This window comes from Sporobolomyces koalae (genome assembly GCF_050403365.1).
Source record: "Sporobolomyces koalae JCM15063 DNA, S_koalae_JCM15063T_v1_ctg12, whole genome shotgun sequence".
Lineage (NCBI taxonomy): Eukaryota > Fungi > Basidiomycota > Microbotryomycetes > Sporidiobolales > Sporidiobolaceae > Sporobolomyces > Sporobolomyces koalae.
In genome coordinates, this window is record NW_027481759.1 from 244,078 (window position 1) to 268,708 (window position 24,631).

Here is a 24,631-nt window from a genome sequence, read left to right on the forward strand (position 1 = left end):
AAGAATCGGAGGCTGCAGCCACTTTTTTTTTTCGGCGAGGCGGAAGAAACGAAGGTTGATACCGGCGATCAAAGCGAGTTCGCCGCAACAGGATGAAAGATTGTGATGAAGAGAGTTAAGGAATGGTAAGAACAACATGCAGGAGGAAAAGAGAGAGTCGGTGAACGGGCGAAAGTCGAAGTGATCAAGGGTGCATGCGAGGAGAATATTTAGCGCTACAGTTGGGACGGATCGAGGGTGGTGAACGGTGGTTGCTGTTGTATGAACAAACGAAGCAAGTCGATCAGGGTTTCTGCCTGGACACGGAGGAAAAGGGTGTCGGAGACCAAACGTACCTGGCCCATGTCATGAAGATGGAACACAGTATTTGGCGTGCCAGATCCATCTGTCGAAGGGTGCGCCAGCAAGGCACCAGACATGGTGACTACAAGGGAGTAAGTTCCGAGAGGTTCGAATAACAAGGCGAGGAAGCCTCGCGCAAGGGGAAAAACGTACAAGCTGGATTGACCCCATTTGTGGTCGCATCCTGCAACGCGCTCGTCACCAATTCGGGCGGCGGTGGGTACGAGAGCGCCGAAGGAGATACGGCATGGAATGGCGGAGCTTGAAGAGCGAGGCCTGAATAGTGATGGTGAAGCGCTGCCTGCGCTTGCAAGGCATTCATCGACTCGTCAACCTGCATGTCTGAGACGGCTGGCAGATCATTCTGGAACTGCTGTTGCTGATGATGCAGTTGTTGAGCAAATGCGCTTCCAAGCGAGGCTGACGTTGTGAGGTCGGACGCCGCGTATGCAGCATGCGGCTGATGCGTCGGGTCAAAGACTCCGCCGGTACTGCCGAGGCTCGGCGAACGGTACAACGGCAATGACGATCCTGCGGGGCTGACATCCTGAGAACCATCGTGCGTTGAGGTACGGAAGTCGTCGTCGCCGCGCATCTCTTGTGCTTTGATCATGGCAGCATGTAGGCTGACCGCATGTGAGAGCGCTCCAGGATCTGTAACGAGGTGCACACGGGATGAGCGAACCTGTGAGATACGGTGCGAGCAGCAAGACGGGAGATCGTACCTTCGTTGTCATTCGGACTCGCAACGACAAACCGAGTCATCGCTCGTAGTTGATGCACCTTGTCCCCCATTTGAAATGTCGCGACCGCTTCAATGTCGAAATGTTGGCCGAGTGCGCTTTCCGGGATCTCGCCTGACAATACATTGTCTTCCCACGAAAGGAACGGCGGTAGCGTCGGCGACATGAACGAAGCATCGATAGCCGAGCTCGAACATTGAGGGTCCCATACACGGGGAGCCCAGGACCACATAAGTCCAACGAACCCGACAGCAGGTGCAGGACCTTTGATGCAGCGAACAAATTCGCGAAACATCCACCGCTTGTCTGGCATCTTCTTCGCTTCGACGGTCCAGATGTGGTTTCCCTTGGACTGTACACATCGAATGCGCGAACGAGTGTGAGCGCCCTGATCGCGTCATCATCCGCCACAGCTCTCCCATGCAAACTTACCTTGGCTTTTTTCCCGTCATCGTTGAAACGAGAGATGAACGGCTGCGCCCACAGGTACTGCCGAATCTTCTTGATCGGTACGTCCGCATCGAAAGCCCCAGAAGCTCCCAATCGCTCAGAAAACGCGGTGGTGAACGCTTGGATACGAAACTTGAATGGTCGGAAATCATGACTCTGGTCAAGCTTCTCCATCTTCTTGGCCATCAGGGTCTGATGGATCGCTTCACCTTTCGAGTCGGTGGCGTCGACTGTCGAATCCGATACAACATCAACGAGGAGCTCTCCTCGGAAATCACGATATCTCAGAGAGCAGGAATACTACTTACGATTTGAGCAGATGTCTGCCAAGAACTCGAGGAAGATAGGATCCATCTTTGCCTTGATCTCCGGTTCTACCCCAGCCGATGCAGCTCCCATCTGGCTCGAAGAGACGCCTTTGACATTCGCCGAAGCTGGCGCACCGGATCCATTGACATCCGGGTCGATCTCGATGTCTCCGCCTCCACCATCGAAATCGTCCATTTCGTCTTCCTCGTCCTTCTCGTATGGTTGAAAGATCGAACTGGCAGAAGATGCAGCCCGCGAGCGGTTCTCGAGTAGAGATTGATATCCGGATCCAGAAGCGGCGCGAGACCTCGAACCAGATTGCGAAGCCGCACGCGAACGAGATTGGCGAATCGGTCCTGAAGATCCTGCGACCGAATTCGCGACGGATGCCGCAATGGATCCATTGACGGATCCGGGAGTATTTGAAGCGGCAGGAGATGCACTGCTCGCAGAAGTCTGCGGAGTGCTCGCTTGGTTCGAACCCGATTGAGGTTGACCCCCGAGAGCGGCGGGATCGATCGAGTCCGTCGGTAGAGGGACCGTGCTGCTGTTCGGCGTAAAGGTGAGGTCGGGCAAATTCATCTGCTGCAGCATGGCAAGGTCTGCAGCTTGGGGGTCGAACGGAGGCGGCTGGTAAGTTGGAGGAAGGCCCGTAATGTTCTGGACGGGCGTCGGTGCGGGTGCCTGTGGCGGAGGCGCTGGCGATGGTGTCGGTGTGTAAGCAGGTTGTGCGAACAGAGCAGACGTGTTTGCTGCGACAGGCGGTCCAGAGATGATTTGCGGTGGGCTCGCATTCGTTGCAGACGAAGTCGAAGCGATTGCGAAATGAGCCGGATGAATCAGACCCGTCTGTTGAGGTTGCTGCAGAGGCTGTGGTGGAGGCGACAAGGCAGAAGGTGGAGGTTGCAGTTGAGATTGGCTGAGAGCAGATTGGGCGGACGGCGGTGGATTTGGTAAAGTTGGATTCGAACCGGCTGCACCTTCTTGCATTTGTTGATGTAATCGTTCTCGAGCGAGCCTGAGGCTCTCCTCATGAAGCATCTGCTGGTAATGCTCGGCTGCCATCTGCTGCTGCTGTTGTTGTTCTCGCACCATCTGCTGCTGCTGCTGCTGATTCGCGGCTTCCTGTTCCGCCGCCGCACCAGATCGAGCCATTGCATCTGCTTCGGCCGCCTCTGCCTCATGCTGAATCCGGACGGCCTCATCCAATCTAGCCCTCTCTGTCTCCGCTTGTATTTGAGCCTGCGCGTGCGCCTGAGCTTGAGCTTGTGCTTGTGCTTGAGCTTGAGCCTGTGCCTGAGCCTGTGCTTGCGCTTGCGCCTGTGCTTGCGCGTGAGCTTGCTGTTGCGCATGCTGCTGCGCTTCGATCTGAGCCTGCTGCTGAGCCTGCTGCTGAGCTTCGAGCTGCGCTTGCTGCTGAGCCTGTTGATGCGCCTGAACCTGGGCTTGAGCTTGGTACTGCGCCTCGAGTTGCGCTTGTTGCGCTCGTTGTGCTTGCGCGAGCGCAGCTTGTCGAGCAGCATTCGCTTGCGCCGTGACGGGAATGTTGGGAGTCGAATGAGAATGGATGAGAGCAGGCGGCGGTACAGCGTGGAAGGGGGAAGAAGTGTTACTGGGTGATTCGACATCCATGCGAGATGTCGCGAATGGCGGTCGAGCTCGAGACTGTTCAAGCGAGAACCGTGATTAGCGCAAACGAGGAAGACCAAGTCATAAAAAATCTTCTGTACCTTTGTCGGTGAGCTCTTGCCACCCAACGCGGCTGCCTGTCTCCTTCGTTCTTTACGATGATCCATGATTCGCCGCAGATCGCCGTATGCGGCTTCGATCCCTTTCCAGATATCTTCCTCGTCTTGACCCGGATCTTCTAGACTCGTCGTCAATGCCGCTTCCATGATCGGCAGTCGTTTCTGCAGGAGCAAGATCGCCGACGAGACTGCATCGTTGTACTCCTCGAACACATCTTCGGCCGTTGTCAGGATGGGAGGAGCTGATGGAGGAGGTCCGAGAGCATTCGAAGCCGTGGCACCGGCAGGCGGGATTTCGATCGACAAGAACGGAGGTCCGAGGCTCGAGGATGCTTTCGAAGCAGCTCCAGCTGCCGCATGAGCGTCCATCATCATCTTGAGCGCTGCTTCTTGCGCTTGTTGCTGCTGGCTCTCGCCGGCGGTAGCTCCCGAGCCAAGAATCATTCGTTGATCTCTCGCTCCCTGCGCTTCAGAATCGGCACTTTGCAGACTCGAAGTTGCATACTGCTCGACGCCAGCGGTCGCGAGTGAGAGGATGTGAGCAGGTGCTGAATGCACTCGCTGCGGAGTCTGCGAGGCTTGCGGAGGAACCCCGAGACCAATCGAGTTTGTTGGCGTATGATCAGTCGCTCCTGCAGACGCGGGCGGTGGAGTACCAGCGTGTGAGGCAGGCGTCGTCGAGATGTAGAGCGGTAAAGGTGGCACCGAGTTCTGACTCGAGTGCGCAGACGAGAGGGAAGGCCTCGAAGCGTGCGCATAGGGATGATGGCGCTGGACAGTCGGGTGGGAGGGTGGCGGATGTGCTGCAAGGGAGGGCGTCGAGCTTGGCGTGGTGTTCTGTGGTAGTGGAGTCGATGCGGCAGACGTCGAAGCGGAATTGGGCATGGACGGCGGGAAGAAGTAGGAACCATTCGCTTGGTTGGCGAAAGGTGCAGCTGGTTGTGCTGTTTGCCGGTAATTCGCATAATTGAGCTCGACTTCCATCGAGCCGTTCATGTCCATACCGTTCGAGACTGTGTTGCCGTTGTGTTGTAATTGCTGCTGCTGTTGCCCGGATGCGCCAACCGCATTCGCCAACGCGAGTGAGGCGGCTCTCGCATAGGTTGCGTCTCCCTTTGCGGACTCGGGAACGCGCATGCTATGTCCCGAAAAAGTCGACGAGGCAGGCGAGTCGATCGAGTTGGCCTGCGAGTACGGCGAGTTAAGGCCCGTCAGGTTCGCGAGGGTTTCCGGCGAGATCTTGATCTGTGGAGATGACACGGTCGCAGGCGAAGGGTTACTGTGAGGAGTTGAAGGGTGCTGAGCCGGGTACTGCTGCTGCTGTTGTTGGTGCGAGCGTTGGCGAACTGGACTCTGGCTTGCGAGCCCTGAAGGTGCAAACAGGCTCGCGTGCTGTTGCGGAGGTGTGCCGGGGAATGCCGATGACGGCGGAGGCTGCATTGGATCGCCGCTCATGCAGGTGTCGTATTGGTGTTACGGGCACGTAGCGGTGATACGGGCACTGAAAGTTGGCCGTTGGTGCAGCGGCTGAGAAGGCGCAGAGGTCTCGCCGGTAGCGGATTCCTGCTGTCGTGAATACGAGCCGAAGCTCTCTGGATCTAGCTAGCAGGCACGAGAGGCGATGGCTGCGTCTACTGTCTCCTTGCAGGCCACAAGCAGCGTCAATTTGCAAACTGCGTGGTCGAGTGCTACTCTTCGTAGACAGGTGTCGGTCAGCGCTCAATGGGTCCAGCCAGCCGATTGAGGAGCTACTCACGATGGCACCGTAATTCACCGGCGAGGTCCAGCGGTCTCGTTGCGGCTCAGAGGCGGGCCGTCGGATGCAAGCGAGTCGAGCGAGGCCGAATAAATGCGAATCGCGAGCGTAGGCCTGACCGTCAGACGGAGACGGGTCGCCAGCGTGGATGCGAGACAGACGCTCTGTGGTCTCTCGAGGCGATCGGCGAGGTCCCGGGTATTGGAGAAGGCGGGCCAGGGAGATGGATCGCAGGCGCTGTCGCCCAAACGGGCAACTTTGCCGACTCGCGTGTGCCACTGCCAACTGCTCCTTTCTCTCTCCAATACAAAGTCCCTCTCCTCGATCACAATCAGCTGCGCGTCGATCCCTTTCGACACTCAGCAACCGGCCCCGCGTCTCACCTGCCTGGTCCACCTCACCCTAGCTGATCCTCGATCTCGCGACTCGCTGCGCGTCTGCTTGTCCGCTTTTTTTTTCTCTCTTCGGGTTGGGTTGGGAAATGATCCGGAGCACGAGTCGTGATCGGTGTTCAGCCTGCTCTGCATCTCGAACACGGTGGTACATCTTGTCAAGTGAGTTCAACCAGCATCCCTCGTATCCGAGGCCGCCGCGGATCGATCGCTGACCGTGCTTTGGCGCCGTCCCAGCCTGATTCGTTTGCTCCGAGTCCTCTTCTCGCTTCTCTTCTTCCTTCTTCTTCCTCCATCTGCCTCCCACAACAAGTTCTCGAACAGTCCGCTCGCTCGCCATAGTACTCGCCTCCGACGGCACTGCTTCGATCTTTCTGTGCGTGTCAGGCTCACGTATCCAAGCATACTGTAGCCTTTTTACCCGCTGCTCCGGCACCAGTCTCTATACTGCTCAGGATTTCAAGTCAACGCACCTCGACTCGCCCTACCACATTTCGGCACCGCGTATGCACCTCCCTTCGATCCCAAAACCGCTCCCTTTACTTTAGACAGTCCGGTACAAGCTCTTTCCATAGCTGTATCGGGATTCAGGGCAAGCGAGATTAGCTACTATGCACATCAAAGGATAATAGATGTAGCCTTCTAACCGCGCCTTTCCATGGCCGGTACTCTCCCATGAAGCAGTTACTGTCAGAACCTTCGTACATCATTTTTTTTTAGCATTGCTTGCAATTTCTTCTATCACTACCGTGTTGAAGGACAACAAGAGAGAGTACGCTTCGTTTGCTGAAATTCCGCGAGGTTGACGAGATTTTCCACGGAGATAAACGTAAACACGCGCAGTCAAATCTGCCGCGACGCCGACGCGCGCGCGCTCGCAACCTCCACGGCACGCGACATTGCGGCACTACTGCCGCATGGGAGACACCACGCCTGGTGCAGTCGAGCTCGTTCCCGACACGCCCACCTGTACGGCCGGAGCCCTAGTCGAAACGCACGACTCGACCTATGATGGCGAATCCTATCTCGAAGACCTGATCAACCCTCATGCCCGAACGCCTCATGTTCAAGGACACTTGAGCGAGACTGGAGACGTCACGTCTTCTCCGATAGTTGGAGGATCCAAGCAGGACACAACCACCGAACCTCTTTCATTCGTTCAACCTGAACCAGATCTCTCGATTCGCACTGCTACGGCCAAGGACGATCACGAGACAGTCATTCGACCCGGGAACCGACGACGATCGAACGAAGGAGACGTTTCAACTTGGCAATCGACGGCAAACACGAGCGCCGCGGGGTACCTAGGTGCTCAGACCCAGCCTCAGACTCTCGCTGTCGACGACACGCAAGTCGACCTGGTCGATGAGGACATGTCTCTTGGACAGACTGAACTCGGTTCGATCATGGTTGCTTCACTCGCTCCGGAGAAGCCAGCCGAGGCAGCGGGAGACAAAGATCAACACCCTCACGGCCAGTCGAGAGAGTCGATATCCATGGATGTAGAAGAAATCGATCAGCTTGCATCGACTGATGGCGAAGAAATGAACGACGGTCCTCGACCCAGCACGAGTCGTGAATCGCAAAAAGAAAATGCCACTGCTGCTACACGCTCGACCCGACTGCCATCTCTCGCTGCGAGGTCTTCGGTCCAACATGCTCTGCGTGACTCGGGAGCGACCTTGGAACCTCCGGGATCCGCACCTTCCTCATCCACTTTCGTCGTTCAGCAGTTATTGCACCGCTCTCCGCTCAAGGGTTCTGCCCAAAGTTCAAAAGCGCAGTCGTCTTCCCGCTCTCTACCCGATTTGGGTAGAACTCCCGCTCAGATGCCAAAGACGAAGCCAGAAGACTCGGATTCCTCACGACCTCTCGTACGTCTCTCTTTAGCATCTTCGCCATTCCGTCGGTGCTGACCGTGCAGTACCTTTTCCCGCTTCCTAGACTTCAACTCCCGGCAAGGCTACTACTGTCTTTCCTCCCGCGCCTGCACCTACACAGGCTATGATGATGCTCGATGCAAAAGCCCGCTCGACTTCCGCCTACCAGTTTGAACCAGCCGCCACAGACCCAACATCGCAGGCTCGCTCGAATGTATCTTTGCGAGCGACCAAAACCGCTCCAGGTCTCGTACCAGATTTGACCCTGTTTGGAAGTTCTGCCGCGATGGCGAAACCGATTCAGAAGGGCAAACGCAAGAAGGAAGAATGGGACGGGATCTCACAAGACACCCCTGAAGAAATCCTCCGAGCTAGATCGAGCGCGACAGGACCTTCTGAAGTCGCGATCGCAACTCAGGCTCAGGACTTGGAGAGCGCGCCGCTTTCGCCGACTCAAGTACATGTTGATGGAGTGCTCGACGAGAGTCTTTTACCCAGCGTTCCCGTGCAGTGCAGCAATGTTCCGCCGAAGCCGACAGCTGAGCGGACAATCGATATGGACATCGACGAGGGCGACTCGTCAAATCGATACGAGGATGGACACGGCGGCACGCTCGACAAGTCAACTCTAGGGGGCATTGACGATAGCTTCACCCGTGGCGACTTGCGAACCAACACCTCGTCCCCAGCTAGACCGCAGCCAGTCGATGTGAACACTTTCACCTCGTCGACCTCTTCTTCACCATCGAATTCGCCGGGAGCGAGACAGATGATTAACAGCTCTGCTCCCGAGCCACAAGATCAGGCGAAACGCCTAAGCGAGATTTCCGGATTCAAAAGCAGTCAGGACTTTCCGCCAACCCAATTCGAGGTCGAGGCAACGCAGAAGGTGTACGATGTCGAAAAGTCTCAACTGAGCATCAACAGCATCGACATGGACATTACCAGTACGTATTGGCACCTTTAAGCTTATAACGACCTCGCTTACTCGCATCACGTTGGCCTGCAACAGACTCTTCGACTTGGCATGCACCTTTCGCCCACGACGAATCGACGACCAGCTCTTATACTCGTCAGCGAGCAAACCAGATCCCGGGACGGGAGCTCCGCCGAGTTGCCCCTGCCCCAACTCCGCTTGTCAATCATCACGAAGCTCCTACTCCTTCTGCCGCCGCCGAAGAGGTCCAACACTCGCTTGGCGATTCGACGCCTCCTCTCGCTGGTCCCGAGAAATACGACGAACCCGCCTCGCTGCCTCCACGAGTCAAGGCACTGCCGTTTGCCGAAGAAATTGGAGACTCGGTCGCGCTGCCCGTCCCACCAAAGCATCTTCTTCGTTCCCCGCATAAGATCCAAGTATCGCCCCAGGTGATCGAAAGCTCCCCAGACATCCCCCTTTCGAAAATCAGACAAAGCGGGCCGTTTCGTTCGCCGTCGCGTCTCACACGAACCGCAAACACGCCTTCCTCGAACGATCTCGTCGTACCTGACAGTGAAGGCCCTACCCAATCTCAAGATCATCCAGACGACCGTCAATCCAATCAATCTGTGAGCGGTCGCGATTCGGACGGGTCTCTGACGGATCTAGACGAAGACGATGCTGCAAACGAGATCAAAATCGCTGCGTCTTCGAAACGTATGACAATCGAGCCGAGACTCAAGAGCAAGCAGAGGGTCGGAACGAAGCGAGCTCGCAGAACAGACTACAATGAAGGAGAACTATCCGACGGTGTGGAAAAGGCATCGAAAAAGACGAAAGGACCAGGACGCCAAGACCAGATTAGCATACCGCAGAAGACAAAGGTCAACAAGCAAGCCGGAAAGGTAGTTGTGAACGAGGAGGCGGCGATTCGAGCCGAAAGTTCAGACTTGACCGACCAAGAAGTCAACGAGACCCACTTTTCTGACATGCCGAACCTCGACAACCCTCGGAAGCCGTCGCCAGTACAAGCTCGAGCTTCGAAACGAGTCAAGATCGAGTCGGACGCGTCAAGACCATCGCGCAGAAAAGCGATTGGACCTGCGATTGTCGAATCGAGCGATGAAGATGATTTGCGATCCCCTCAAGCCGAATGGGCCGATAAAATCGCACGTGCTCGACTGAAGCGCTCGAATGCCGCTTCGCCTGACAAGAACAAGACGCGCAAGAAGTCCTCGACCATTCGCGAGCCAACGAAAACGCGATCTCCCAGATCTATCCGACCAGTTGCTGAATCGTCGCGTTTGCGGTACCTCAAGCAGGCGGCGGAAGATACTGCTTCGGTGGAGGATGACGATGATCGAGTTTCCGACACGAAACCGTCGGTCGGCTCAAAATTGCTCGCCTCAGCCCCCTTCTCGCGCTGTTTCGGACTCTGGCGTGACGACGGCTACTACTATCCCGGTACGATCACGCACGTCACGAAAGAGTATTTTAACGTCAGGTTCGACGACGGTTCGAACGGCAGGCTCAAGTCGCACGAGATTCGACGATGCGTGCTCGAACCAGGAGACTGGTTCCAATTCTGTGGGAGTGACAAAGGCGATTCTCAAGTCCAGATCGAGGTTCTCCAGGGAGATTTTCGAGTGATGAGAGTGCAACGCGGCACGAGCGAGGAATCGATTCAAGGCGAACAACTCGACGGACCCGACACGATTGTCGCTGTTTCAGCACAAGAGTACGGTCGCAGTGAAATGCGCAGCCGTAGCTTTCTCGTTGAAGCAATCCGCATCCTTCGTGCACGAGCCGTCCAATTCGACAATCGCAAACTCAAACCGAGCGAGATCGATGCGTTCGAAGGTCGCAACTTTCAGAATGTCAAGCGACTTCCGCTCATGTCACCTCCGACGCGACCCGATGTCACTGCGTTCGAGGAGGACTCTTCGAAATGGGGCTTGTTCGCTCGCACAGCGTTCCTCGTCACTGAAGCTGGTTCAAAACACTCGAGCGAGCTCGACCAAAAACAGGTCAAGCAGACGGACAAGGATCGTTTCATCGACAAACTCCGGGCACGGGGTGCGACGATCATCGAGTGGGAACATTTGTTCGAAGCGAGGATCGACTCGACTACCGGCTGCCCGCACCTGCGCTTCCCACGAGCCGAGTTTGCCGATATTGACACGATCCTCTTGCTCGCGGATCGACCAACCACAACCATGAAATTTCTTATCGCGCTCGCACTCGGGATCCCTTGCTGTTCGACAGAGTTTGCACAAGCAACGATTAAAGAGGTAAGTTCTAGATTCCTGCTTCGATCGTCGTCAGGTTCTCACGAAGCGGATCTCTCCCATTTACCTACACAGGGAACCCGAATCGACTGGGAACCGTATCTCCTGCCAGCGGGTACCGTCGAATCTACGAAGTTCTACGGTATTGGCGGTCAATTGCGAGCGCTTCGAAAACCTATATTCGATCTCGAATCCCTCGCGCTCGCGCAAAGTCTCGACGGGCTCTTCAAGGATCAATCATTCCTCGTCATCACCGAGAGGGCAGGCAAAGGTCGAGACGAGGCAAGTGACTACAGGTTCTTTTCTACGGCCTGTATTGACCCTTTTGAGAATGCGTCCGCAGAAACTTGCTTTCAACCGACATGCATACATGATCCTGTCTCTCCTTGCGTGCTGTTCTGCCAATCGCATCGACTTTCTCACTCTTCCTTTCGACACTACGGCTCCATCGAAACCGGTCTCGACGAACCCTTCAAACCTCGTCACTTCCGCTTCGATCTACACCCACATTTTCCTCGATTTCGACGAATCGAACACGAAACTTGAACTCGCCATCAAACCTCTCGTACAAAGTTCCCAGTTGCGAGGGAAGTTCGTCAACATGAACTGGATCAAACAGTGTTTGATCTCGGGCAAACTCGATCAACCGGATCGTACTGTCACACGAACCTACCAAGTTCGAGATTGATTCCATCCAATTTTGCTCCTCTTCGACCTTTTTTCTTGGAACCGTCACCTACTCTTCCTCGCCTGGATCTCTGCCATTTTTTTTCTCGCGACCCTGCCCTCTATACTTCGTTGTCCCCTACATTCCGGCTGTTTTTCGCTCGTTCTTGATCAGTGATCTGTTGTGATTTGTTGTTGTCTATACACATGTTACGTTCTTGATCCTTTGAAGATTTTAATGAAGCGCGACGTGCGCAACTCGGAAAAAGGACCAGTAGCTTCTTAGGCAACACGAAAGAAGAAAGCGGATACACGCTCGAGACGTTCCGGAACTATTGTAAAGGACAAAACAGGGAGCGGGAGAGAGGAAGGAGGAGGAGCTGGATGAAAAGGGAACAGAAGAAATGCCCTGATGGTGGAATGTTTACCAACCCTTGCGACAATCAAGAGAGAGGAGACAGTTTTCCTTTTTCAAGAATCGGTCATGGAGAAAGGTTTGCCACGACTCGGAGGACGACTCGTCGAAGGGCTCAGAGTTCCGAGATCCCTTTCTTTTCGAATCAGATCGACTCGACCCAAAGGTCTAGGTCTGATTCGAAGATACAAGATAAAATTTTGTCAGCTGATAGAGAGAGAGAGGAAAATGAGAAACTGCTTACCTAGTTGTGTCGACCGCCTCGATCGGTAGCGTGAACCGCTCCTCGTCACAACCGTAGGCTTTCGGAGTCAATTTGATCACCGTATGCCTGTTGTTCCCAGTCAAATCCGATTCAAAGCTCGTCAGGGCAGGTTTAAGAAGGGCTTCATATTAGGTCAATGATCGCCATACAGAGGAATTTTGATGTAGGGCAAGTCTTCTTGCGGCAAGTTGTGGCTTGCAACGTTTCCGAAAGCAACGTTTCCGAAAAAAAAAACCCCCCGGTCAGCTCCAGAGGGTACTCTCGAAAAGATGAAAAACTTGCGAGATGAAGAATTCACAAGTAAGCGTAGAGACATCGGAGCACCGCTTGATGACACACGACGAGAATATTCTCTTGTCTTTCGAGCTCGAGAATGACCGGTTCAAGCCTGTAGGAAAGATTAAAATCTGTCAACAACCCCTTCTCGTGTTTTCAGAGCGAGAGCAACCAGACGATCGAAAGTCTAGGAATTAACCCAAACTATGAATCTCCTGACGCCGGAACGTACCTGATGACTACATCTCGATACGATTCACCTCCTCGGTACCTGTAGTTGAATTTGTCGTCGTCCCTAGCGTTATAATCTTCGGGATAGTATTGCTGTTTCCAGGGTGAGAGAGACCCCGAACCCATCAGAACCCCGATTTTGCGGTCCGACTTCGGAAAGATGCAAGAGGGCTTACTTCGATTTCTTCATAAGTCATCCCGTCACAAACTCCCGCATCGAGTTCGTCCAGGGACTTCCAGGTCAGTTTCTCGTATGGCAACAAGCTCGCCGTTTGAATCGTTCGTCTCAAGGTCGAAGTCCAAACCTGTGTTATATCGAAACCTTGGACGAAGTCAGTGGATCGCGACTTGTATAAGAAAAAAACGGGGTCGAAAACTGACGGTCAAAGGTGTGTCGCCGAGTTTCTGCTTGATCAGTTCAGGTAAAGCCTGCATGTATTTTTCTCCCTGGGCGGACAAGGCTGCATCTCCACCAATCTGTCCATCGACATTGTACTGCGATTCTCCATGCTGGAATCGTAGCAAGGTCGCGAGAAAGAGCTTGGATCAGTTTCTGGCCTGTGCAAAGGTACGAAAAAGGAAAAGAACAAACTCGGGTAAAGTAGATTGACCGAGGAGTCAAGTGCAAGTTCATGAGGTAGAACGCGATCCTCGACTGCAAGTATCCATCGATCCGATTCACGGTCACTTGTTTGCCGACGTTGACCATTTTGCAAAACGTCATTTCGCCATCGAGTTTCTCGTCAAGAGGTTCGTAACTCTGTTCGTAATGCTTGATTCGCTCTTTGAAATCTCGTTCGGCTTGTTCCGGTTCTTGTCCATCATAGTCTGGATCTCCCGAAGCGACTTTGACTTTGATGTTGGCTGCAATCACGGCAGGATCGGTACAGAGTGATTCGATAAAGATCAATTTGAGTCCCGGTTCTCGAGCGATGCGATCGGCCAATGCTTTTCTTCTCGCTCGAGTCGAATTGGTCGCATCTTTTTTGAGACGAGGCGCGAGTTTGTGTGAGAATCACGGAGAAAAGGCGGATGACGACGCGAGAGATAGAGACGTACCATGAATTCCGACGTTGCCACCTTGTTTCAACCATTTGATGAGGTCTTCGAGACATTCAGCCGCCATTGCTTCTCTCGCTTTACTCGCTTCGGGATTGTTCGCATCGAAAAAATTGGAACTTTGATCTGCCTTCTTGCCCGACACTTTGGCGAGTTCTCGATACTTGGCACGACGGTACTGCCCGACGTTGAACACTTTGACCTGGTTTCCCAAAAACACCAGTCGATGAGTCAAGACGAAACCAAGCAATGAGAGGGCATCGCGAGACTCACACTGTACTCGAGCCACTGTTCATCGAATAAACGCGCGAGTGAGAAGGAGAAGTTTTGGCAAACAGAATGAGTCAGGTGGACGAGCTCACGAGGAGGTACCGTTGCAGTTTGTTCGAGAGGTAACTCTTGCCTCGTGCAGGCAACCCGACCATGGCTACAACGATTTTGGCTTCCGAGTAATCGGGTTTCGCGATGGTCGAACCTGCCGACATTCCAAACGAAGGGTCCTTGTTCTCGATCCCTTCCTTGTGATGTTGGGTCGGCGTCACCGTGTGACTGCGATCATGTTTCGACGCACTGTGCGTGCGCGAGAGCGCCGCATTCGGGTGGGAATGGGATTGGACTTGGGATTGGATGGACGAAGTGGACGAGTTCGCAGTCGAGTACGGCCACGTGCCTTTGTGTTCCTCCCGAGGACTACTGATGGGGCTCGTGACGGTCGAACCAGGTCTCGATTGAGTCCGACTGCTGAAACTCGTGTGTCGACTCAAGCCGCCCGCAGTCGTCGCGGTCGGAGTTGGGACTCCCTGGTTCACGATTAACGGTTGATCGATCGAAGCAACCGGTGGGGTCGTTGTTCCGTGTGCGTCGGGTACGGGTTGGGCGCCTCCACTGGGAGATGAGGTTGGAGAAGGTCGAGGCGTGAACCGGAACGAAGCCGCGCGCGAGAACGACGACGAACGCGATACTGACGTCTGCAGAGGAGGTCGCGCCCCTTCTGAACCTGCCATGATTTGAGATCCGAGCGAGTTGGAGCGAGCGAGGAGAGAGAGAGAGCAAGACCCCAACCTCGCGATAACCTCGGAAAGCGGGGGAACTTGTGCTCGTCCAACACGGTCACATTCTCGACGTTCGATCGCACATGTTTTGACAACAACATGAATAGTATAACACAAACAATCTCGAGAGAAAGAAAATGAGAAAAATCACGACGATAAAAGATCAGCTCATGTCCCAGATTCGTCAAGACTGTCGTCGACTACCCGTGCGTGAAGTAAATCCTTGACGCGGATGAGCCTCGAGGAGCTCGAATCCGGATTCTCCTTGCCCCAACCGAGTTTTGATCATCTTTCTCGCCCTGGTTTTCCGACCTGTCGATCCTCTTTCATCTTTTCGTAATGCCCCTTCTCCTTCAGAAGACGACCATGAGGACAGCGAAGACTCTGACAACGCTGACGATGTCGATTCCGAATCACTCTCTTCCTGATCGAGTTGTTCGAGTCGTTGTTCGAGTCTCCTCCTCCTCTCCGATCTCGTCTTGTTCGTCTTTGTTTTGTACTTGTCGTCTCGAACGAGACGAGGTGTTTCGACGTGCGCTTGATTCAGGATTGCGTTCGAGTTGAAGAACGAGATCCAATCAAACACGCCTCGACTCAAAGTTTCGCGCGGGCTGTTTGAACGTTCGGTGCTCGTCTCGCCCAAAACGAGAGATCTGATGGATCGGACAACGTTCAATAGTACGATTTTGAACCCGTTCAAGAACCACGTAGACGATCCGGTCAAGTACCGATCGATCTCGAGTTCGTGTTTGAACAAGAACGGTTCAAAGTACCGCTCGTATAACCAAGTCGAACCCTGACGAATCAAAGTCAGATCCACGGGTTCAAGATCTTAAACTGTCGGAGGGTACATAGATGAACTGACCTGTGTTTGTGGTAACACCAACCACAAGATGAGAGCACATCTCGATTCGGCATACAACGGGAACCACCACCGGACGGTCCAACTCAGGACGAATGTTTCAAACACCGACAAGCTTGCGACGGTCGACCAGTACATGGACCATCGTTCGAGTTCCCCGGGTAGACGAGACGAACTAGACGAAGTTTTGAGAGATTTGTAGGATGCGTAGGTCGGGTACAATACTCCAGCGATTAGACTGGAGGTCGAACAAACGATTTTTCCGATCGTATACATGCAGGAGAAGGGAGCGAGGGGAACGAGGTGGGGGGGAAAGGTAGGCACGAAAAGGAATGACCCGAGTCAGCTCAAGAACCCTTTCGCATCGAGGATCACATGCTCCTGCTTTTCAGCCCGATACACAGTAGAGAGTAGAGTCAAAGAGGGACAAGGCATGGAGTTGATCCGCATCCCTTGCCGAGCGGAGATCGTTAAGAGAAGTATCAGGGAAACTCGCCTGATGACACTGCAGAGCGAGGAGAACATCTGCAATCCCTTTGGCGGACCCGCCAGAGCTAGTCTCGAGTCGAGAAGTCGAGAGAATGCGCGAGAGGAGATCTTCCAGTCAAAGTCGAGCGCCGCTCTGATCGCGATGGGGAGCGGTCTTTGTAGCAGTGCACGCAAGGCGACGAGACGCCGTCTCGATTGGCGTGAGGATCGCGTGAGAGAGCGAAAGCGAGACGCGATAAAATGCGGGGCTGTGTTCTAAGGTCAATAATTATTATCGAGCGACGCTACTTCTGAGCACTGTCCATTGACACCATACCAAAGATTGGACCGCCGCATACGCAAGCACGAATTGTCAATTCATCTGTCATCTATTTACTTTTCTACTTCCCGAACGCCCTCATTGCTCCGCAGTGCCCTCGACGAGACCTCTTCTTAGGTCGACGACGCTCTCGACGACGTGCTCCGCTTCGTAATATCCTAGTACCTTTTGGATATCCGAGCTGTATTCCATCTCGGTCAACGACTTTGATCTCCCAATTTCGTTCTGTACAAAGAGAAGAGACTCACGACCTCAATCCTTTCACTCGATCGATCTCGACCGAGTTGTAGTTGGTCAACCCTCGTCCAAACTCGAACACTTGCTCCTCTTCACCCTCTGGTACACCTTGGACCTCTTGTGAGTGTTGCTCGAGATCGAGACTCTCGACACTCGCTTCCATATCCCGTGTTGCGAGTCGATCTTGGAAGTGGTCAGGACTCTTGGCCCTCTCGTTCTTTGTCGTTGCGTGTTCATGTTTGTGTTCGGGTCTGCCCCGTCGGCGATAGTTCTTGATCACGGCGACCGTAACCGCTTGACCCGCTGCGAAACTTCCTTCGACCCGCACGACGCCCGCTGCCAACAACCTTCCTCCGTTCCCCCCTCGACCTCCATCGCGTTCACCTCGAGAAATGGCCAAGTACGCGCCATAATCGACGTAGACGGTACCCCTTGGAGTCAACCCGTGCACGATCCAGAACCTCCTCGAGCTCAGCGGGTGCAACTTGCGGAGGAACAACGTGTGAGGGCAGGTCGACTTGGTCACGTTGCCGTTGCTCGTACCGACGACTCCTGGTACGGGAGCTTCAAACTCGACCGATTCCCCAGTTTCGAGGTCGTCGTTGGGTTCTTCTCGAGTTCCCAAATTTGAATGTTGCTTGACAATGTCGATCAACTTGTTCGGTTGGTTCCCAATCGTGATGACCGTGTGACATCCCACCGCAGTTGCGAGTTCCGCCGCGATCAATTTCGTCTCCATTCCTCCCGTACCCAAACTCGTGCCCAACGTACTCGTGCTGACGAGTTTGCGCACTTGTTCAATGTCACGCACTTTGGTCACCCTCCTCGCGGTTGGACACCTGCGAGGGTTGTCCTCGTACAGGCTGTCGACGTCGGTCAACAGGAACAGGTAATCGGCTCCACACATGCCCGCCGCGATCGCCGAGAGCGTGTCGTTGTCTCCAAACTTGTTGATGTGCAGAATCTCGGACACCGAGATTGTGTCGTTCTCGTTGATGATGGGAATCACTCCCATCGACAACAGGGTTGACAAGGTTGTAGTCGCATTCAGGTATCTCGATCGCTGTCAATTCGAAGAGAAAAGAAAAAAAGAGTCAACAACCTCGACATAAGCCAGAGATACGACGAGTGAGATTGGCTTACATCGGCGATATCGTTACGGGTCAAGAGGATCTGAGCGATTGGTTGTGCCAAATGGGCAAAGATCTGATCCCACAACGCGATCAATCGACCTTGACCAATCGCTGCAAGCGCTTGTTTCTCTCCCATAGTCCTCGTACTCTTGTTGTTGCTCGTTGTCGTCGTGCTGTGATTCGAAGCGGCATCCATTCGATGCACTCCCATTCCAATCGCTCCAGAAGAGACAATCACGACTCGGTGTCCCAATTGACGTAGCGAGACACATGTTTCGGCAATCGAAGACAAAGTCGCCATCTGGGGGAGATGGGGTGGAGTCGGTTGTAGGATCGAGGATGAACCTGGTCGCGAATGAAACGAGGTCCTCTACAGATAAGCCTTGGGGAATCGAGGCAAAAGTAGGGAGAAGCATTACCTAGCTTGATCACGATCGTGAGTGGATGTGGAGCATGGGAAGACATCGCGTAATGGAGCCGATTGTCGAGTGCAGTCGGCTAGCGAGCAGGACGAACAGAGGATGAGAGGGAGCGAGTCATCGATAACTTGATGCGGTACCCCGGGTCCGATTCGAGACACTCTTGATCTCCTGTAGCTTCAAGGGCAAACATTCATGACCGACTTTGCGCACTCTGAACTCGTGCGGGCGATTGCAGAAGTCCAAGGTTGGGGGATTCACTCGGTCCTGCACGTGCCTTCGAAAGAGGAACACGACGCCGACACCGCCCAACTCGAAACTCTCGAACATATGAAAGTCACGGTCGAATGCACTCTCAAGGGATGGATCTTGCACGAAGATGAGAAGCATGTCAGTGAATAGCTCCCTTACAGACTGGACGGCGCTCGCCATGAGACGCTAACCAGTCCCCGATTTTCCCATATCCACTTCTACTAGAATCACTTTGAAACTCTCGACGATTTGCTTAGCGCAGTCTCACCCGCTTTCGTCATGGCACGTTGGAATAGACTGAGCGAAAAGTTGGAGACTTTGAAAGAACGGACATGGGCATCAAGCCCAACATCGCAAGATGAGGACGATTCCGAATACCGCAGCTCGTGATTCTCTTGATTACGATACCATGATCTCGAGTCCACGCTTCAAGCGGTCGCTGCAGACTTCTACCAGTTGAGAAGAGACGGTGAGCATCTCTTATCTTCTCGACTACCACTGTAAACTAAATCTTCAATTTGCACTTGTCTTGCCTCCTCCAGACTCTCCTCCCAGAAGGAGATTGGCCACAGTTCGGATCTGTTGTTACAACATTAACAAGGCCGAAAAAGAAATCGAGGCAAACAAATCCACGCAAGCGAAGAAACAGTTGTGAATGTCGAGCAGACATGATGATTTCGACCACAAGTCAGAAGAAGGGAGTTCTTAGAACAGATCGTCTTCCTCGGATTGTTCGTTCAACATTTTCCTGCAAAGAGAAACATTCGATTCCAAGGAGGTCAGGTTACAAGTTACCTTCGAAAGATGTCGAGCTAGAGAAAAACGCGAGAAAAAGACTCACGACATGTATGGACCATCGAGTTCGTACCCGAGCCTTGCATAATAGTTCCGCACTCCGATGCCCGAAATGACGGCGAGTTTCTGACTGCCGTGTTCTTCCCTCGCGATTCGTTCAGCTTCTTCCATCAACAAAGTTCCAATTCCTTGATGCTGGAACAATGTCGGATTCCTCGAATGCAGTGGGACTGCAGTACCATACACTATATTGTCCACAAGAACACGTTCGATCAGTCTTTTTTTTCGCCCCGGAAATTGGAAAAGAGACGAGGAGTGGGGTCACTTACCATGTAGTTCTCGTACCATTGAACTCTGAATACCGTCCTTGATCAACTCTGGTCTGAACGTGCCTTCCTTGGTACATTTCCTCAACCTCAACAACCCGACGAGAATGTCTCGTTCAGGATCTTCGTAACTCAAGAACGTTTCCCACCCTCCATTCGCGACGTAGTCCCTGCGAATCAGTTCGAGTTGATCGGGTCGAACTCGGTTGTGAATCTCGTGCAATCCGACTTCTCGAGATCGCACGTCTCGACAGGTCAATCCAAAATCCCGCATGCGTGCGAGCGAGAGTTCTCGCAAGTTGCCGTTCTCGACTCCAGAAGAAACCAAAGGCATTGGAATATCCCTGTTGAAGCAACAAGGACGATCCTGCTTAGTCATTGTCTTCGTGTCCCAAAAGAAAAAAAAGGTAGATGCGCACCTTTGTACCCGGTAGACTCGAGTCCAAGGTGGGACGAGACTCAAGATCCTCGCGACAATGTCGACGAGTGCGTTCGGGCTGTAATTCTTGTACCGTCCAGTTCTCCACAGTTCGTACAATCCCGTCCCTCGGATGACCAAGGTTGGATAGATCTTGAGGCCATCCGAACGGAATTTCGGGTTTTCAAAGTATTCGTGGAATTGAGCCATGTCTCGCTCGACTCCAACATTCGGCAGATCAGGCTAGGAATATACCGAGACCCGTCAGAGCGATACTCGGGTTGGAAGGCGAGAAACAAAGTTCTAGACAGGGGAGAGGAAACAAGGACTTACCATCATGTGACTGACAACCTTGTACCCCGCGTCTTTCGCCATTTGAAACGCTTCACACGTTGCTTGGACTGTGTGTCCTCGATTCGTGTCGCGTGCGACATCTTCGTACACTGACTGCACTCCGATCTGTGATCCCCCGGTTCATGAGCGACTTCTCTAGGTGTTGAAAAGACAGGAAGCGTGAGACTCACCTCGAGTCGAGTACAACCGTATCTGAGCATCGATCTGTGGTATGTGAAACCCTCCCTCGATCAGTTGTCACGAAAGAAACGAGTACAAATGTTGAAACGGGTTCTTACGACAGGTGAGGTTTCAAGCAGTAATCGGGACGAGTTTCGATCGTGATGCCAATACATTTCGTTTTCGCCATTTCGGCATACTTGACCGCTTCATCGATATCGGTCCCCGTGTAGCCACTCAACGAGTTGTGCAACCCCGTCACAAACTGACTGCGGTACTGTTCCGACAGGGACATGAAGGTCCCTCCCATGATGATGAATTCGACCTTGTCGACCGAGTGTCCGAGTTGTCTCAGTTGTTCGACTCGACCTTTCGATTGTTCGTACGGGTCGTATCGAGCTCGAATCGCTCGCATCGAGGTAGGTTCGTAACCCTGTGAGAGAGAGAAAACGCTGTCAGTGAGAAATTGCGACGATGAAACTTGGACGGTTTGATACTGACGGTGTACGACTGGGTCGAGTACTCGAAATCTGAATCTGGACCACCAGGACAGTACCTATACAGAAGAGATGAGGTCAGGGATGGTTTCGAGAGAACGAAAATCGAGAAAAGGACGATGACAGGAATTACGCACACGCAGATGTTTCCAGTCATGGCAATGTGCGGACACCTGTGAGGCTTGCTCATGACGGCAACGACGGCAATGCCAGACGCGGTCCTGACCGGTTTCGCCCTCAACAGTGGCAGCAACAAGTCGCGAGCCTCTTGAGGGACGGCACTGATGATGTCGACCAATCGAGGAACGACTTTGGCGCCATGTTTCTTGGCGATCTGAGTTTTGAGTGCGTTGAGGTTGACGGTCGTACCGCGTTCGTGAGCGTCGAGCAAGTTGGCGACAATGTCGGCACACACGACGATCGTCTGTTCCGCCGCCGATACGGATGGCACTGTCTGCACCATTTTTGGTTTCGGTGGTCGCTCAGGGATCCGTGATGTCGGCAAAAGTGTGAGGTCGACTGCGACTTTCGATCAACGCGCGAAACTACTTGATCTAGGTTCCTGTCTCTCTCCCTCGCCTTTCGCTCTTGCAGCACCAGGTCGAGTCAAGGATGTCTTCATCAACCGCGTTCGGGCTATGGATCATCAACAAGGCGGGAGGACTCATCTACTCTCGAAACTATGCTGGTATGTTCACCGATCACTCTTGTTCGCTCCAGCGCTCGCTCTTTAAGCTCGCGGGGTTCGATTGAGCTCATTCTTTCCATGACGGATAGATGGACTGTCGCAATTGAATTCGAACGATTACCTGATCCTCGCGTCAACGTTTCATTCGATTCACGCGATCGCTGCACGTATTTCGCCAGTCCCCAACAGTTCAGGGGTTGAAACGATCGAGGCTGAAACGTTCAAAATGTCTTGCTTCCAAACTCGAACCGGTAAGAAGAAAAAAACCTTCATCTCACTCTCTCTTCTGGGTCGAGTTGAATTGAACTTTCGTGTTTCTTGATTACCTAAAAGGCATCAAATTTGTCCTGTTGACGACTCCTTCACATCCGAATCCAGAAGCGGTACTCAAACGAGTGTACGAATGTTATGCCGATCAATTGAAAGATCCTTTCTACACGGTCGAAATGCCGATCCGGTCCGAACCGTTCGACCTCAAGATGACAAACGCAGTGCAAGCTCCCGTCAAGGCGACTTGAAACCCATCGGTTTCGCGATGTTGCAAAGACGTGGTATACACACCCTCGGTCTCTCTCTTTTGTTGTTTTTGCCGGTATTCTGTAGTAACTTCCTTGGTGTCTCCTTGCTGTTTTCTTGCGTTCACGTCTTACTGCGGTAGCCTGTCTAGTTCACGACTCTTGTTGTATCCGATATCTTGTCAACGTCGATTACGTGGTGCCCTTTTAGGGGAAAATGACCTTGGGAGCTTGCTCTCCTCTCTGTCTCTCTACGACGAAACCGAAGCACATACTTGAGGATCGTCGTGGCGACCAAGAAAAATTTCGATACATGCGAAAGGACTCGAAAGAGTAACAAGTATTTACTGGTAGTTTGCGTACCTGGGAACGTAGGAAACAAGGCAGACGACGAGTCAGTTTGGTCAAATTCAGGAAATGAAGGCCGAGAGAAGAGTGTCAAGAGGAGAAATTGAAAAACGTACAAAGCAGTACTCGAGAATTTGCTGCCACTCTTGATGACTTTCTCGACACTCTTCAAGAAATCTTCCTCGGTCGCGACTTTTCTCCTCGATCGAATCGCAAACATTCCCGCTTCGGTACAGACACTCCTCAATTCTGCTCCCGTCGCGTTCGGACACAGGCGCGAGATCAAATCGAATCGAATGTTGCGACTGCACGACATGGATCGGGCGTGAATGCGAAGGATGTGAGCTCGACCTGCCGCGTCGGGAGGTGCGAATTCGACTCGACGGTCGATTCGACCTGGACGTAACAGGGCTGGATCCAACGTGTCGGGTCTGAATCACCGAAAACATGGCAAGGATCAGTCAACCTATCTTTCTTGATTTCTAGCAGGGATGATGTAATCTTACCGGTTCGTCGCCATGAGGACCTTGATGTTGCCCCGTGCATCGAACCCATCGAGTTGGTTGATGAGTTCGAGCATCGTTCGTTGCACCTCGTTGTCACCTCCAGCACCGTCATCGTGTCGGGCTCCACCGATTGCATCAATCTCGTCAAAGAAGATGATGCAAGCCTTCTTGCTCCGTGCCATCTCGAACAGTTCGCGTACCATCCTCGCACCTTCTCCGACGTACTTTTGCACGAGTTCCGATCCAATGACGCGAATGAACGTAGCGTCGGTTCGGTTCGCGACCGCACGCGCACACAACGTCTTGCCCGTACCGGGAGGACCGTACAACATGACTCCTTTCGGAGGGTCGATTCCCAATTCGACGAACCGTTCCGGGGTGAGCAACGGAGTTTCGACCACCTCTCGAAGTTTCTCAATCTGTTCCTTGCATCCACCGACATCTTGGTACGTCACGTCGGGTTTCTCCTCGACTTGCATCATCGTGACGGAAGCGTCAATCTTGGGGGGTAACGGGATCATGATCTTGTAGTCCTGACGATCGACTCCGACTCGCATGCCTTCCTCGATATCGGTCGGAGCGACTCGGTCTCCCAACGCGACGACGAATTTCGCGATTTGTTTCACATTGATGACGTACTTGTCTTGTTCGTCCGCGTTTGGTTTCATCCCCGGTGCGAGACTCGGAGGAGGTTGGTTCGGGTCGAGTTTGATGATCTTGGTGCAGCGTGCGACTTGGAGCGGATGTTCCTCTCCCATGCGTTGTTTGTCAGCGGCCAAGTCCCACAAGTTTGGCGGGGCGAGTCCAGTGTCGAGTTCCTTGACGCCTGAACAACAGTCGCGATCTCAAGTCAGATGGACGGGAACGGAGAGAGGAGGCGAGAGAAGCGACTTGCCCATCTTTTCGTTGACGCGTTTCTGAATGTCTTTGATCTCTTGGTCAATGTCCTTGAGTCTCTTGGCATACGGTCCTTGTCCCTGGTGGTCCAGACAAAGACAGCGTCAGCCCATGCACCGAGACGCTGAAAGGGTCGAAACGACAAACATAGGTTCTCAGGATCTGAATATCCTCGTCATCGAGGGCTGCAGAGGGAACACCAAGCTCGCGAGTCAGCGTGCGGTTAGAGAGAGCGAGATCAGAGTGAGACGACGAGTGTACGGTTGATCTTGACGTCGTCCTGTTTGGTCGGATCCGACTTGTCTGAATCGAGTACCGACAATCTCCAGGTCAGCAGAGCGAACGCGAGCAGAAGCGTAGGAGAACGAGACGGACACTTTTCCCAGTCACTGAGAGTGGCGCACGCGTACGAGGCGAGACGAGATCAAGAGAGCGAGAGCGAGGCGACGTAAGCGTTGCTCAACTCGAGCTCGGGGGCGAGTGTTGACTCACGCTTTCGGAGGCATGTTCGAATCACAAGAGTTTGAGTGCTGTGCAGCGAGAAGAGAGAGAGAAGAGGGAAGGGGAGGAGGCGATGTCGTCGTCGTCGTCGTCGTCCGAATATCCTCGCTCGAATCGCCCTCGCT

At 53.4% G+C, this 24,631-nt stretch overlaps 9 protein-coding genes across 9 annotated transcripts; 3 read left to right on the forward strand and 6 right to left on the reverse strand.

Moving 5' to 3' along the window:
* Positions 1–215: 215 nt before the first annotated feature.
* On the reverse strand, positions 216–5,047 carry JCM15063_002241 (uncharacterized protein; the record flags this gene model as incomplete). Its single annotated transcript, XM_076678144.1, has 7 exons — positions 216–254; positions 336–424; positions 496–996; positions 1,068–1,437; positions 1,518–1,765; positions 1,844–3,509; positions 3,575–5,047. The coding sequence occupies 7 exons, from the start codon at positions 5,045–5,047 to the stop codon at positions 216–218; spliced, it is 4,386 nt and encodes a 1,461-aa protein (XP_076534742.1).
* A 1,610-nt stretch (positions 5,048–6,657) lies between these two features.
* JCM15063_002242 (uncharacterized protein) lies at positions 6,658–11,515 on the forward strand (the record flags this gene model as incomplete). Its single annotated transcript, XM_076678145.1, has 5 exons — positions 6,658–7,614; positions 7,685–8,567; positions 8,633–10,830; positions 10,903–11,109; positions 11,171–11,515. 5 exons carry the CDS (start codon positions 6,658–6,660, stop codon positions 11,513–11,515), a joined length of 4,590 nt encoding a protein of 1,529 aa, XP_076534743.1.
* Positions 11,516–11,964: 449 nt separating this feature from the next.
* FBP26 (fructose-2,6-bisphosphatase) lies at positions 11,965–14,743 on the reverse strand (the record flags this gene model as incomplete). The annotated part of the gene is made up of 11 exons (XM_076678146.1): positions 11,965–12,082; positions 12,153–12,239; positions 12,323–12,367; positions 12,472–12,561; positions 12,682–12,773; positions 12,857–12,985; positions 13,062–13,190; positions 13,273–13,661; positions 13,740–13,941; positions 14,013–14,027; positions 14,102–14,743. The coding sequence occupies 11 exons, from the start codon at positions 14,741–14,743 to the stop codon at positions 11,965–11,967; spliced, it is 1,938 nt and encodes a 645-aa protein (XP_076534744.1).
* Positions 14,744–14,975: 232 nt separating this feature from the next.
* JCM15063_002244 (HVA22/TB2/DP1 family protein) lies at positions 14,976–15,929 on the reverse strand (the record flags this gene model as incomplete). The annotated part of the gene is made up of 2 exons (XM_076678147.1): positions 14,976–15,587; positions 15,657–15,929. The coding sequence occupies 2 exons, from the start codon at positions 15,927–15,929 to the stop codon at positions 14,976–14,978; spliced, it is 885 nt and encodes a 294-aa protein (XP_076534745.1).
* A 610-nt stretch (positions 15,930–16,539) lies between these two features.
* Positions 16,540–18,296, reverse strand: PRO1 (glutamate 5-kinase; the record flags this gene model as incomplete). The annotated part of the gene is made up of 4 exons (XM_076678148.1): positions 16,540–16,642; positions 16,710–17,761; positions 17,842–18,176; positions 18,251–18,296. The coding sequence occupies 4 exons, from the start codon at positions 18,294–18,296 to the stop codon at positions 16,540–16,542; spliced, it is 1,536 nt and encodes a 511-aa protein (XP_076534746.1).
* Positions 18,297–18,445: 149 nt separating this feature from the next.
* Positions 18,446–18,892, forward strand: JCM15063_002246 (uncharacterized protein; the record flags this gene model as incomplete). The annotated part of the gene is made up of 2 exons (XM_076678149.1): positions 18,446–18,640; positions 18,728–18,892. 2 exons carry the CDS (start codon positions 18,446–18,448, stop codon positions 18,890–18,892), a joined length of 360 nt encoding a protein of 119 aa, XP_076534747.1.
* Positions 18,893–19,207: 315 nt separating this feature from the next.
* ELP3 (Elongator subunit ELP3) lies at positions 19,208–21,514 on the reverse strand (the record flags this gene model as incomplete). Its single annotated transcript, XM_076678150.1, has 9 exons — positions 19,208–19,250; positions 19,344–19,542; positions 19,627–19,967; positions 20,043–20,284; positions 20,375–20,500; positions 20,566–20,599; positions 20,674–20,987; positions 21,056–21,110; positions 21,189–21,514. The coding sequence occupies 9 exons, from the start codon at positions 21,512–21,514 to the stop codon at positions 19,208–19,210; spliced, it is 1,680 nt and encodes a 559-aa protein (XP_076534748.1).
* A 149-nt stretch (positions 21,515–21,663) lies between these two features.
* Positions 21,664–22,257, forward strand: TRS23 (TRAPP subunit TRS23; the record flags this gene model as incomplete). The annotated part of the gene is made up of 3 exons (XM_076678151.1): positions 21,664–21,739; positions 21,829–21,990; positions 22,073–22,257. The coding sequence occupies 3 exons, from the start codon at positions 21,664–21,666 to the stop codon at positions 22,255–22,257; spliced, it is 423 nt and encodes a 140-aa protein (XP_076534749.1).
* Positions 22,258–22,598: 341 nt separating this feature from the next.
* RPT1 (proteasome regulatory particle base subunit RPT1) lies at positions 22,599–24,511 on the reverse strand (the record flags this gene model as incomplete). Its single annotated transcript, XM_076678152.1, has 8 exons — positions 22,599–22,617; positions 22,719–23,033; positions 23,109–23,934; positions 24,004–24,085; positions 24,153–24,190; positions 24,267–24,308; positions 24,381–24,394; positions 24,498–24,511. 8 exons carry the CDS (start codon positions 24,509–24,511, stop codon positions 22,599–22,601), a joined length of 1,350 nt encoding a protein of 449 aa, XP_076534750.1.
* Positions 24,512–24,631: the final 120 nt, after the last annotated feature.